Source organism: Miscanthus floridulus, chromosome 8 (genome assembly GCF_019320115.1).
Source record: "Miscanthus floridulus cultivar M001 chromosome 8, ASM1932011v1, whole genome shotgun sequence".
NCBI lineage: Eukaryota > Viridiplantae > Streptophyta > Magnoliopsida > Poales > Poaceae > Miscanthus > Miscanthus floridulus.
This window is the reverse complement of record NC_089587.1, coordinates 20,580,726-20,593,403: the sequence shown is the minus strand read 5'-3', so window position 1 is coordinate 20,593,403 and position 12,678 is coordinate 20,580,726. Positions and strand designations below refer to the sequence as shown.

General features: G+C 50.1%; 1 protein-coding gene across 1 annotated transcript; it reads left to right on the top strand.

The window, feature by feature from the left end:
• The first annotated feature begins 9,447 nt into the window (after positions 1–9,447).
• On the top strand, positions 9,448–10,047 carry LOC136468664 (uncharacterized). The gene has a single exon (XM_066467155.1). The coding sequence runs from the start codon at positions 9,448–9,450 to the stop codon at positions 10,045–10,047; it is 600 nt and encodes a 199-aa protein (XP_066323252.1).
• The last annotated feature ends 2,631 nt before the right edge of the window (positions 10,048–12,678 follow it).

Sequence of the window (12,678 nt, the reverse complement as noted above, 5' to 3'; positions counted from 1 at the left end):
CGGAGGGTTTCATCGGCCTTCTAACGGTAGTTCTTGAGGTCCCATGGGTTTCCAGGGCGTTTGTACGTGCCCTGGAAATTACCCACGAAGATCTCAGTCAGATCCGCCCAACTCTGAATAGCATTGGACGGTAGGTGCTCCAGCCATGCTCGTGCCGAGTCGGCCAAGAACAGCGGGAGATTGTGAATAATAAAATTATCATCACTCGCACCACCGGCCTGACATGCAAGCCGATAGTCTTCGAGCCAAAGCCCGGGATTTGTTTCGCCAGAATATTTAGGAATGTTAGTAGGCGGTCGATACCTTAGGGGGAACGCAGCATTGAGGATGTGCCGGCCAAAGGCCTGAGGGCCTGGCAGGACGGGGCTCGGGCTTCGGTCCTCGTTGCTGTCGTAGCGCCCGCCCCGTCGGGGATGATAGCCGCGGCGCGCTGTTTCTCCATCGTCGCCGTGGGCACGTCTCCGGGCGTCGATGATGCTACGTACGTCGCGGCCACGGCTGAGGCGTTGACGTACAGGGACGACGGAGGGCTGCCCGCCGGCTGGCGGTGTTTGGTGTACGGATGCGTCTTTGGTGGGACGCACTGAGGGCGCGCGCTGGCTGGTGTCGGGTTCGCGTCGTCGAGACAACGAACTTTCCGCCTGCTGCGCTGCTGCACGCTCGAGCAACGTGCGAATCTCCCGATGAGCGCGTCGATCCTCAGACGTCGCGGCCTCCGGGAGGCCATGCAGCAAGGCGGTTGCTGCGGCGATGTTCTGGCTGGCTCGAGCAAAGTAAGGAAAGGCCCCATCGTCAGTGAGGATCCTTTGTTGTACGGTGCGGGCCGTGGCGCGCGCGCGCCCCCCATCTTTGCGGCGTTCAATCTCGCGATTGACGTCCGCGTATTCCCGTGCGAGCCCTTGCCCGGCCTCATCGATCTCTTGCTGACGAGCCCTTAGCTGCTCCATCCTTAGGCGAGATGGGGCTGTCCCTTCTTCCCCGGATCTGCTGTCAGGATTGTTTGTAGGGGTGGCCTCTTCCTTGGAGACGCTTTCGACGTGACCCTCGGGGGTCTGCGTCACGTAGCATTCCCGGGAAGGGTGGTGGCTCCCCCTACTGGAATCTGAGCTGGAGAGCGATACAGGTTCCTCGTTGAGAAGCTCATAGAGGGTCTCCGTATCCCGCTCAATCGCCCCCACGAACTCGATGTCCGTGGGTGGTTGAACCACACGTAGCGCCAGAAGGAGGCTAGCGGTTGCCGCAACGTTGCGGAGACCAAACGGAAACGTTGTCGGGGCGCTCCATACGGACCCTTCTGGACACATGGTGGCATTGTGAGAGGCCTCTATGGGCGACGGGACTCCCCGGGAGTTGCCCGGTGGGCCCCTAAGCCTGAGACGGCTGAGGTTGATCGAAGGGGGAGAGGGAGCGGCTGAATGAGTCAGCGCCAGCTCTCCTCCTAGTGTGATGATGAAATCCAGGTCGCCGAAACGCACGTGTGCGCCCGGGACCCAAGTGATTGCGTGGGTGGCCATCCGAGACCTGATTTGGAACGCGCAAAGCCCCTACCTGGCGCGCCAACTGTCGGTGTTTCGTACAAGCACCGGCAAGTAAATTTATAGTAATGCGCGTTAGGCTCGGATGGTGCGCTAAAGGACACAGGATTTATACTGGTTCGGGCGGAACGTCCCTACGTCTAGTTTGTTGCTGCTTGTGTTATTAGCACCGTGAACGGTCTGTAGTAAGGGATACAAACTGCCGAGAGAGGGACTGGTCCCAAGTCTCTGATCGAATGATTGAAAGGTGGTCGAGAGCTTCGTGGCTGCTCGTGTGTATGAGTGCGTTATATTGTTCGGTCCTATTTTTTCCCCGTCCGTTTGATGGAGGGTGCGCATCCCCTTTTATAGATGAAGGGGATGGCTTTACAAAGGTGAGGACTTCAGGATGCGCATTCTACTTAGTCTTGTGACTTACGTCTATCCGATCAGGTCCTCCATTCTGATGAGTGCGAAGGAAGATAAATGCTTACAATATTGTTGATGTCTCTGTAGGATGTCAGGTTAGTCACAGAACGCTGCCCTACACAGGGTATGGGCAGTAGTACGGTGGTTTTGACTTATGAGCCTCTCCCAGCCTCGCTCCGTGCGCCTTCTGGTTCCCATGATTCCTTGTTGGGAGAGTTCGGGGTCGGGGTCCGGTGTGGCACCGTGGCCAAGGCCTTCCGACTGGGGGGACCTGAGGGGTCGGGAAGCGGGCGCCGCTCCCTCGGGTCCACAGCGTGGTGACGGAATACCCGTCGTCCGTGGAGATAGCAAATCCGTCCTTGGAGCGTAGTGGTTGTCGTATATCTTCGTTGGGTTCCGTGTCCCAGAGCTGAAGGCGGCGCCTACAACTCTACAGGGTGAGGTGCACGCACCTGTAATACCTTTTGGGCTCTGCGGCGCCCGGAAGGGTCTAAAGCATCAGTCCTGTCGTTCCCTGGCAGTCCTTTTCCTGCCAGGGCGCAGGGTATGGTCGTTCGAGCCATGGTTGACCCGAACGTCTTGTCTCGTCCTGTACCCATCATTATGAGGGATAGATATCGATCAGGGCGAAACTCATTCTGGGCCGTCGGGTGAGGCTGACCCCGCCCCTCCGGGGTCGGGCGAGGTGGAATTCGTCCCTTAGCCCTTGGGCGAGATCGAGCCCGCCCTCAAGGCGTCGGGCGAGGCGGAGTTTATCCCTCGGCCCTCGGGCGAGACCGAGCCCGCCCTATAGGCGTCGGGCGAGACGGAGATTAGCTTTGAGCTTTTGGGGCGAGGCAGGGTTATCCTACAAAGGCGTCGGGTGAGGCTGACCCCGCCCCTCTGGGGTCGGGCGAGGCGGAATTCATCCCTAAGCCCTCGGGCGAGACCGAGCCCGCCCTCAAGGCATCGGGCGAGGCGGAGTTTTATCCCTCGGCCCTCGGGCGAGACCGAGCCTGTCTCGAAGGTGTCGGGCGAGGCGGAACCAAACTCCTGTCACTCGAGCGAGGGATGACATGGAGCCCTTATGCATCTAGAAGTTTTTCACGTTCGGTGGTCATCGGTTCCACCTTCTGGGGTACCCTGGTATTAGGTCCCCGACAAGAACCGAGGCAAATCTTGATCTTGAGGTCCACCGAGCTCTCGAACGTAAAGCGCCAAGAACCCCTACCTGGCGCGCCAGCTGTCGATGTTTTACCACCGGCAACCCGTCACGGGGTACCCGGGACGGTGATTTGTTCGGAGGGGTATCGGTGTTTGCAGGAACTCGATGGTAAATGCAGGGAGACAACAATTTATACTAGTTCGGCACGCCGGAAAGTCACGGCGCCCTATGTCCAGTCTGGTGTGGATAGTATATTGTGCCCTGTGCTATTTGTTGTGTTGCGAGGTATGTTGCGGTTATGTGTGTAGCTGCCGATCTAGGGACCCCTGCCCTCCTTTATATAGTCCAGGAGAGGCGGGAGTCCTAGTCGGTTACAAAGTAGAGATCCTAGTAGGATTATGTGCGACTAGTTCTAGTAGGATTACATGTAGGGAATCCTAGTTGGACTAGGTCTTCTTCTCTCTGTGGGAAACCCCATGGGTCCCGTATCGATAGCTGCCTGCTGGTATGAGTCCATCGATAATACACCGGCCATCGCTACCTGGACTACATTCTGTTAATCTCTCCATGATCGCTTTGATCGTGACCAACATGAGGCCTTCATTCGCCAACTCTTCCAAATTAAACAAACCTCTACTGTCACCGATTATGTTGAGCATTTCACCAAACTCGTCGATCAGCTTAAGGCCTATTCTGCTACTACCGATCCACTCTTTTATACTATGCGCTTCATTGATGGCCTTCGCCCTGAGCTCAAAGCTATTATTCTTGTTTCCAAACCAAAAAGCTTGGATGCTGCTATTTCTATGGCCTTGGTGCAGGAGGAGGTGGCCACGGTGCCGACGTCTCGCACGTTGTCCCCGATCGATTGGACATCGTCCAACAAGTTTATCCCCAAGACAGCGTTGCCATTGCCACTTCCACCACGGCCTGACAAGCCACCGGCCCCTACTGCAGCAACACCGACACAAGCTACGATGTCTGTTGATGCTAAGTTGGCCGCCGTCAAAACATATCACCGCGCCATGGGTCTCTATTACAAGTGTGGCGCCAAGTGGAGCAAGGACCACAAGTGTAATCCTCAGGTCCAGCTTCATGTTGTCCAGGAATTGTGGGATCTCCTTCAAGATGACTCCACCACTGATACAACTACTCCTGCCGATTCTAAACCTCAGGCTTTCATGGCTCTATCACAATGTGCCCTCACTGGCAGCTCTGCTCCTCGTACCGTTCAGTTCTCAAGCACAGTTGAAGGGTCGAGATGGCGACTAGAGGGGGGGTGAATAGTCTTTTCTAAAACTTAATCGCGTCGGCTAACCGATACAAATACGGAATTAAAACTATCGGTCTAGCCAAGACTATACCCCACTATATATGTTCACTAGCACCTTGCAAAGATAACAATTATGCAACAAAGGTGCCGGGCTAATTAGAGCTCACCTAACCGATGCTAGGAGCAAGGTCACACAAACCTATGCCTCTAGTACTTTAAGCAACAAGAGAGCTCCTACACATGCTAGTAAGCAAAAGCACAAAGCTAACTAAGCTCACTAGCAATGCTCAATAACAAGGCAACCAATGCCTAATTAGAGAGCACAAATACTTAGCTACACAAACTAAGCAATGTGACTAACAAGGTTACTAAAACCAAATTAGCCACGCAAGGGAGCTACTTCTATGCTACACAAGCAAGAAGGTAATTAGCAAGCTACACAAGCTATCTAATTACAAGAGCAACTACACAAGCTTAATATGTATAAAAGTAATGGCAAGCTTGTGTAATGGGGATGCAAACCAACAGGAAGAACAAGGTTGATATGATGATTTTTCTCCCGAGGTTCACGTGTTTGCCAACACGCTAGTCCCCGTTGTGTCGACCGCTCACTTGGTGGTTCGACGGCTAATTAGCATCACCCGCTAAGCCCGCACGTCGGGCGCCGCAAGAACCTACCCCTTGAGTGAGGGTAGCTCAATGACACGCTTTACTAGAGTTGCTCTTCGCGGCTCCCGCGGGGCGAGCACAATGCCCCTCACAAGCACCTCTCCAGAGCGCCGCACAAGCTTCTTGCGCGCTTCGACGGAGACCACCACCAAGCCGTCTAGGAGGTGGCAACCTCCAAGAGTAACAAGCACCACCGGCTTGCAACTCGATCACCTAGTACCACTCGATGCAACCTCACGATGTAATCGCACTAGAATCGCTCACTCACACAATCGAATGATCACTATCAAGTATGTGTGTGATGGAGGGCTCCTAAGCACTCTCAAGCATGGACACAAAGTCCCCCAAGGTGCTCCACACCAGTCATGGCCGAAGGCCACTTCTATTTATAGCCCCAAGGGCTAAACTAGCCGTTACCCCTTCACTGGGCAACGGTCGGGCCGACCGGACACTCCGGTCGTGTTGACCGGACGCTGGACCTCAGTGTCCGGTCGCCCGCAGATGGCCACGTGTCCCGGTTCCAACGGTTACTTGACTTGACCGGACGCAGCAGCTTCAACTGACCGGACGCTGAACCCCCAGCGTCTGGTCGTTTCCAGTAAGCTCCCGAGCATGACCGGATGCGTCCGGTCGAACGTGATCAGACACAGCCAGCGTCCGGTCACACTCCAGCTACTGCGTCACTGTACGTCAGCCTGACCGGACGCAGCCAGCCAGCGTCCGGTGCTTTCAGACCCAGCGTCCGGTTAGTTGATCGACGCCAGCGTCTTCGCGACCAACTCGTTTTCACTTCTAACTTCTTCACCCTTGCTCCAATGTGCTAACCACAAGAATTTGCATCCGGCGCAATGTGCTAACCCTATAAACACCACCTCCTTTGTAAATGTGCCAACACCACCAAGTGTACACCACCATGTGTATGTGTGTTAGCATTTTCACAATCATTTCCCAAAGGATGTTAGCCACTCAACTTGCCACGCCACTCGATCCTAGCGACAATGCAAAGTTAGATCACTCGAGTGGCACTAGATGACCGATATGCAAACAAGTTTGCCCCTCTTGATAGTACGGCCATCTATCCTAAACCCGGTCATAAACTTCTCTACACACCTATGATCGGTGAAATGAAATGCCCTAGGTTATACCTTTGCCTTGCGCATTCCATTCCATCTCCTTCAATGTCGATGCAACACATGCACCAACACGATCAACAATGATATGATCCACTTCATATCATCACATGATCATATTGGTTCATCGATCTTGACTTTACTTGCTCTTCACCGTTGCCATCGTCCATCGGCGCCAAGTCTTGCTCAAGCTTCACCGCCACGCGGTCCATCACTCTAAAGCCTTCGACTTGCCCATCACGCTTGCAACCGGTCCATCAAGCCAAGTCTTATCTTGATCTTCTCCACCTTGATCACATGACTCAATGTCATGTCTCATGTGCATTTAAGCTCCTTCATCATCACATGTGTGAGCTTTGCAACATCTCTAAGCCATTTTCACCTTCATGGCATATGTTGCTCACACACATGTATCTATGGACTAATCACCTGTATATCTCACATAAACACAATTAGTCCACCTAAGTTGTCACTCAATTACCAAAACCAAACAAGGACCTTTCAACAGTTCAGGGCCTTCTAGTGCATATCTTGCTCGACTCTGGCAGTTCCACTTCCTTCATCAGCGAGTCGGTGGCAGCTTAGCTTAGCCGGGTGTCTGTCAAGCAGTCTCCGTGCACTGTTCGTATTGTTGCTGGTGGTACTCTCACCAGTTCAGTTATTCTGCTAGCGGTTCAGTGGTCTATCGATCAAGTTGCTTTCACCTCTGACCTTCGAGTCCTTCCACTAACTGCATTTGACATGATTATTGGAATGGATTGGTTAGAATCATTTAGTCCTATGCAGGTACAGTGGCAACTTAAATGGCTGGTCATTCCTTATAAGGGCAGCACTGTTATTTTGCAAGGCGAGTCTATGGATGCTACGAGCCAGTTGTTTTTACAAGTCTGCAGTAAGGACAGTACACTTGACACCTTCTCATCTGCCGGTCTTCCTCCTGAAATATAGTCCATACTTGATGAGTTCACTGACTTGTTTCAAGTTCCAGACTCCTTGCCGCCTTCTCGCCCCTGCAACCATTCAATCCCACTTCTTCCTGGTTCCCAACCCTTTTACATCCATCCTTATCGTTATCCTCCAGCACTTAAGGATGAGATTGAATGCCAAGTCCATGATATGCTGTCGCAAGGGCTTATTCAGCCAAGTAGCAGCATATTCTCTTCACCAGTCCTCTTAGTGAAGAAGAAAGACCTCTCGTACAGGTTCTGTGTTGATTTCCGGAAATTAAACTCTATGACTGTTAAGTCCAAGTATCCGGTTCCTATCATTGATCAGCTCCTGGATGAATTGACTCATGCCAGTTGGTTCACCAAACCTGATTTGAGAGCCGGCTTTCACCAGATCTTGCTGCAGCCTGGAGACGAACACAAGATAGCATTCCAGACCCACTTGGGGCACTTCGAGTTCCGTGTTATGGCTTTTGGATTGACCGGGGCACTAGGCACTTTTCAAGGGGCGATGAATTGCACACTGGCTCCTGGGTTGCGCAAGTTTGTCCTTGTCTTTTTCGACGATATCTTGATTTACAGCCGCACTTTGGCCGAGCACATCATTCATCTTTCCCGGGTGCTGTCTTGGCTTTGTCAGGATTCCTAGAAACTGAAATTATACAAGTGTTCCTTCGCTCAATGATTTGTCGCCTATCTCGGGCATGTACTCAGCGCCAATGGCATAGCTACAGACCCTTCCAAAGTGCAGGCTATCAAGGACTGGCCAAGACCTACAACGGTTCGTGCCCTTCGCGGATTCTTGGGCCTGGCAGGTTATTATCGCAAATTTGTCCGGCATTTTGGCATCATTGCACAACCCTTGACTAAGCTTCTTAAGAAGGATGCACCATTCATTTGGACATCTTCCCAGCAAGAGGCTTTTACTGCTCTTCAGTCCGCCTTGAGTACTGCTCCAGTCCTGGCCCTTCCGAATTTTCAGCGGCCTTTTCACATCGATACCGACGCCAGTGGAGTTGGTATTGGCGCCGTGCTTCACCAAGATGGGCATCCCATTGCTTTCATCAGTAAGACATTATGCCCTCGTAACCGTGGGCTGTCCGCTTACGAGGAGTACCTAGCAATCCTTCTAGTGGTTGAGCATTGGCATCACTATCTCATCCAAGGTGAATTCTTCATCCACACTGACCACCGCAGTCTCACTCATCTCAATGAGCAGCGTCTTCATACGGTGTGGCAACAGAAAGTTTTTACCAAATTGCTGGGCTTGAGTTACAAGATTGTGTATAAAAAAGGTTCCGATAACACCGTCGCTGATGCCTTGTCACGCCGTGATACTGAGGAAGTTTACATGGCAGTTTCTTCCTCTTCACCCCAATGGTTGTCCGATGTGGCCAGCTCTTATTCTGCAAGTCCACTGGCTCAAGATATTTTGTCTCAGCTGGCTATAAATCCGGCTGCTTTGCCCCATTATTCGCTCAGCAATGGCGTTATCCATTACAAAGGTCGTATCTGGCTGGCCCACAGTGAGCAACTCCAGAATCAAGTGCTCCAAACTCTGCATTCCAGTCCACTAGGCGGTCACTCCGGTATACCAGTTACTTATCAGAAGTTGCGCCAGCTCTTTCTTTTGGCCTAGCATGCATGCAGCCACAACTCATTTTATCAGAGCTTGTGATATCTGTCAGCGCGCCAAGCCTGACCGTTCTCCTTCCCCAGGCTTACTTCAGCCCCTCCCTATTCCTTCGGCCACCTGGGAAATCATCAGTATGGACTTCGTAGAAGGCCTTCCACCTTCCGGCTCAGCCAATGCACTCCTGGTGGTGGTTGACAAGCTCTCGAAGTTTGCTCATTTTATTCCTTTGCGTCATCCATTCACAGCAGCTACAGTGCTCGCCTCTTCATGGATAATATCTATCGGCTTCATGGAATGCCGCTAGCCATCATACCTGATCGTGACCGTATTTTCACAAGTGCCTTTTGGAAGACTCTTTTCAGCATTGCCGGCACCACCTTGCGTATGAGTTCCGCTTATCACCCACAGACGGCCGGCCAGACGGAGCGTGTTAATCAGTGTCTTGAAACCTACCTTCGCTGCTTCGCCCACGCCTGTCCTTCCAAGTGGACTCAATGGATCGCCCTCGCGGAGTACTGGTACAATTCTTCTCACCACTCTTCATTGGGTCGATCTCCATTCGAAGTTCTGTATGGCTTTCCTCCCCGGCACTTTGGTCTTCGTCCTCCTACTGCCACACCTGTTGCTGATCTGAACTCTTGGCTAGATGACCGAGCTCTGATGACATCCTTGATTCAGCAACACCTCAGCCGAGCTCAGACCCGCATGAAGCGCCAGGCCGATAAGCTCCGCTCTGATCGTTCATTTGCTATTGGTGATTGGGTCTTCTTGAAAGTTCAGCCTTATGTGCAGTCTTCCCTAGCACGTCGTGCTAATCAGAAGCTCGCCTTTCGGTTCTTTGGCCCATACCAGATCCTGGAGCGTATTGGTCCAGCAGCTTATAAGCTGGCCCTTCCTTCTTCCTCCTCCATCCATCCAGTCTTCCATGTATCACAACTCAAAGTTTCTCATGGTAAGATGCCGGTGTCTAATGTTCTTCTTGATGAGCTTGCCCAGTTTCAGGTGCCTCAAAGGTTACTGGATCGCCGTTGGACTCTGGGTGCTTCACCTGTGGAGGAGGTCCTTGTGCAGTGGTCCCAAATGCCACCGTCGTTGGCTACCTGGGAGCCACTGGAGCACTTGCAGCAGCGCTTTCCAAGAGCTCTGGCCTGGGGTCATGCCGGTTCCAAAGGAGGCTGGATTGTCAGCACTGCTCCTATGGTTCCGGTGATACATAACGAGGAACCAACCACGGATGAGCAGGCCCGGCCCGCCCGCGAGCGCCGGCCCAACGTCAGGCTGTCTGGCCCAGAATGGAGTGTTTAGACAAGATAGTATAAGACTAGAGTATGTGAGGCCGAGGGAGATCAGACTGGAATGTAACAAGTATATTCTATTCAAGTACTCCTCTGTTAAACATTTTCTGTGATTCCTGCAGTTAAATTCAGTATATCACATTTCCAGTCGAATTCGGTTCTTCCTTTCGAGCCAGAGATTCCACTGCTTACAGCTCGCCTTCATGAGTTTAGAATCCAGCAGGGCTCGCAATAGTTCTTCCTCGGGCTTTGTACATTTGCAATCCTTGGCAGTGAGAGGATAACCAAGAGTATACAGCTGTTTGAGAAGCTTCGGATGGTCAAAGGATCATATAGTATCAGGGGTGAAGGGGGACCCGAATATATTGGGTTTCACCGAGGAAAGGGTTCGAAGAAGCATGGAATTCTTGATCGGGGTTGTTGGATTGGAGGTACCATACATCGCACAAAGGCCAACGCTGATAAATTATAGCATTGAACGTCGGTTGCTGCCACGGAACTGTCTGATGAATTTTCTCAGGGCAAAGGGGCTGTTCAATGACAAGCCTACCTTCTTTTCTGTTGCCTCTATAAGCGATGATATATTTCGACGACGATACGTGCATCCTTACGAGGAGAGCTTTCCAGGGTTTGCTGCTGCTTTTGCTTGGAGCCGTGCTGGAGAAAACCAATGGGAACAGCTATATAAGATGACAGGCGAAAATAGAGAGAGCTGACACTTGTTCTGGGAAGTACCATTAGGAACCTGTTGCAAGCTTTGTTTTTCATCCCCATGGCCAGTCGTTTTGAAATCTGATGTTCTAGCATTTTGCTATTGGTAACTGACTTAAGTGTTATTAAATGTTCAATTAGTGGTATATTTCTTTCAGGTTCTATCTTGCTGCCTCCCTTCTGAGAAAGAACTTTTGATGTGATGGCATCCTTACAAGTTTATTTATTAACTTGCAAGGATTGCCTCAAGTCTGAGCCCAACTTCTTTAGTGGACAATTGGGAGACTTGAGTGATCCTGAAAATGGAATTTTAGTCCTGCTAATCACAATGGTACTTGACTGGGCTACGCTTCTTTTGTTGACATCGTATTCGGATGAATTTGGTTGCCTCCAAAATGGAATTAGAAAGTTGTCCATGGCTTCTCGCCCAGACAGGAGCCATCAGACCCTTAACAAGCTGTCCACACAGCCTCAAGAGTTTCAAGCTTCAATTGAAATAAACAGGACATGTATTTTGAGAGAGGCGCAGCCCAGATCTTTCTATCTGCATGTGTTCTGTTATGTGGGCCATAGGGCTTAGAAGAGCAGCTGCAGATACTGTTCAGGGTTCACCCACATCCATAAGACGCAGTTGTGTGCCCATAAGTGACCAGGTATTAGGTTTGATCATTTGAAAGTTTTTTTTTCTCTTTTGTCTTTTAGATATGGTCTTTTAAGAGTATATTAATCTCAATTCATTAGTTCCATAGGGGTCAAGTAATCCCTTATATATAAAAAAGATACAATCTATCAACAAAGACACTAGCAAGAGCTCCAATGGTTCTTTTAATCCCTCCAGTAATCCTCAACACATAACAATATGCATTTTAATGTTATGCTTAACTTGATCTATTTAATACTTTAGTCCCCCTCCCCAGCAGATACACACATTCAAGCTTGGATGCTGTATATAGTGTGAGATTATGTAAACTAAATTTTGTTACCGATTGTATTGTTTGAAATTACTCCTGCATGAATGTCTTTTCACTAAATCTGTTGCATTATGATGTGGTGTCCCCTTTTTTTCTTGAGGGAGGGAGGGAGGGCTGCAACCACCAGATTGTAGTTATTCGGTCATAGTTGACAACATTAGGAAAGTTTACCCTCCAAAAGATGTAAATGCTGAGAAATTTACTGTCAAAGGCTTCTCACTTTCTATCCATCAAGGGCAATGTTTTGGACTTCTTGTTGTAAATGGTGCTGGAAAACCTCTCTCATTGGCGTGTTGTGTACATCATATTTTGTATAGTAAATTTGTTGAGCCTTTTATTGACCTTCAGAAGTAGCATGTTAATGTTATGTTTGCTATCTACAGTATTGTTTTAATCTCTTGGAAGGAAAATGAAATTCAAATTTCCCCTTTTCAATAAATTTTGAACAATTTAGCCATACATTTGTTTAAACAAGGGGACATCAATTTCAGAGGTTCATGTACGAATTTATTTATAACCCATGATTTTGCACCCTTTTTTTTTGCATAGGTTTATTTTTAGCTTTTGTTCATGTGCAAATAGGATTGATTTTTTATTGCCACTTTACATTACCAAATTTTCTTAACCTGACATCATCTTACTGGATTTAGGACTGAAAACGGTAACGATAATTTCCGTTTACCGGGAATCATTTTTGAAAAATTACCCACTTTTGCTCCTAAATGGAAGCGGTGACGGTAACCAAGGAAACGAAAATGAGAACGGTAAAAACTATACGGTAATGAAAACGAAAATGATTTGCCTCACTTCCGACCGTTTTCGAAAAATACCGTAATTGACCAGTATTCTATAGTCGATAATTACCGTATCTCAGGCAGGCCACAAGCCCACAGCGCCCCCAGCCAGCCTGGGCTCGCATGTCACCGAGCCGTGCCGTGCTTTATCGGGCTAAAAAACGG

Coding starts and splice junctions, on each gene's coding strand:
- LOC136468664 (XM_066467155.1), top strand. CDS start 9,448: ATGAAGCGCCAGGCCGATAAGCTCCGCTCTGATCGTTCATTTGCTATT.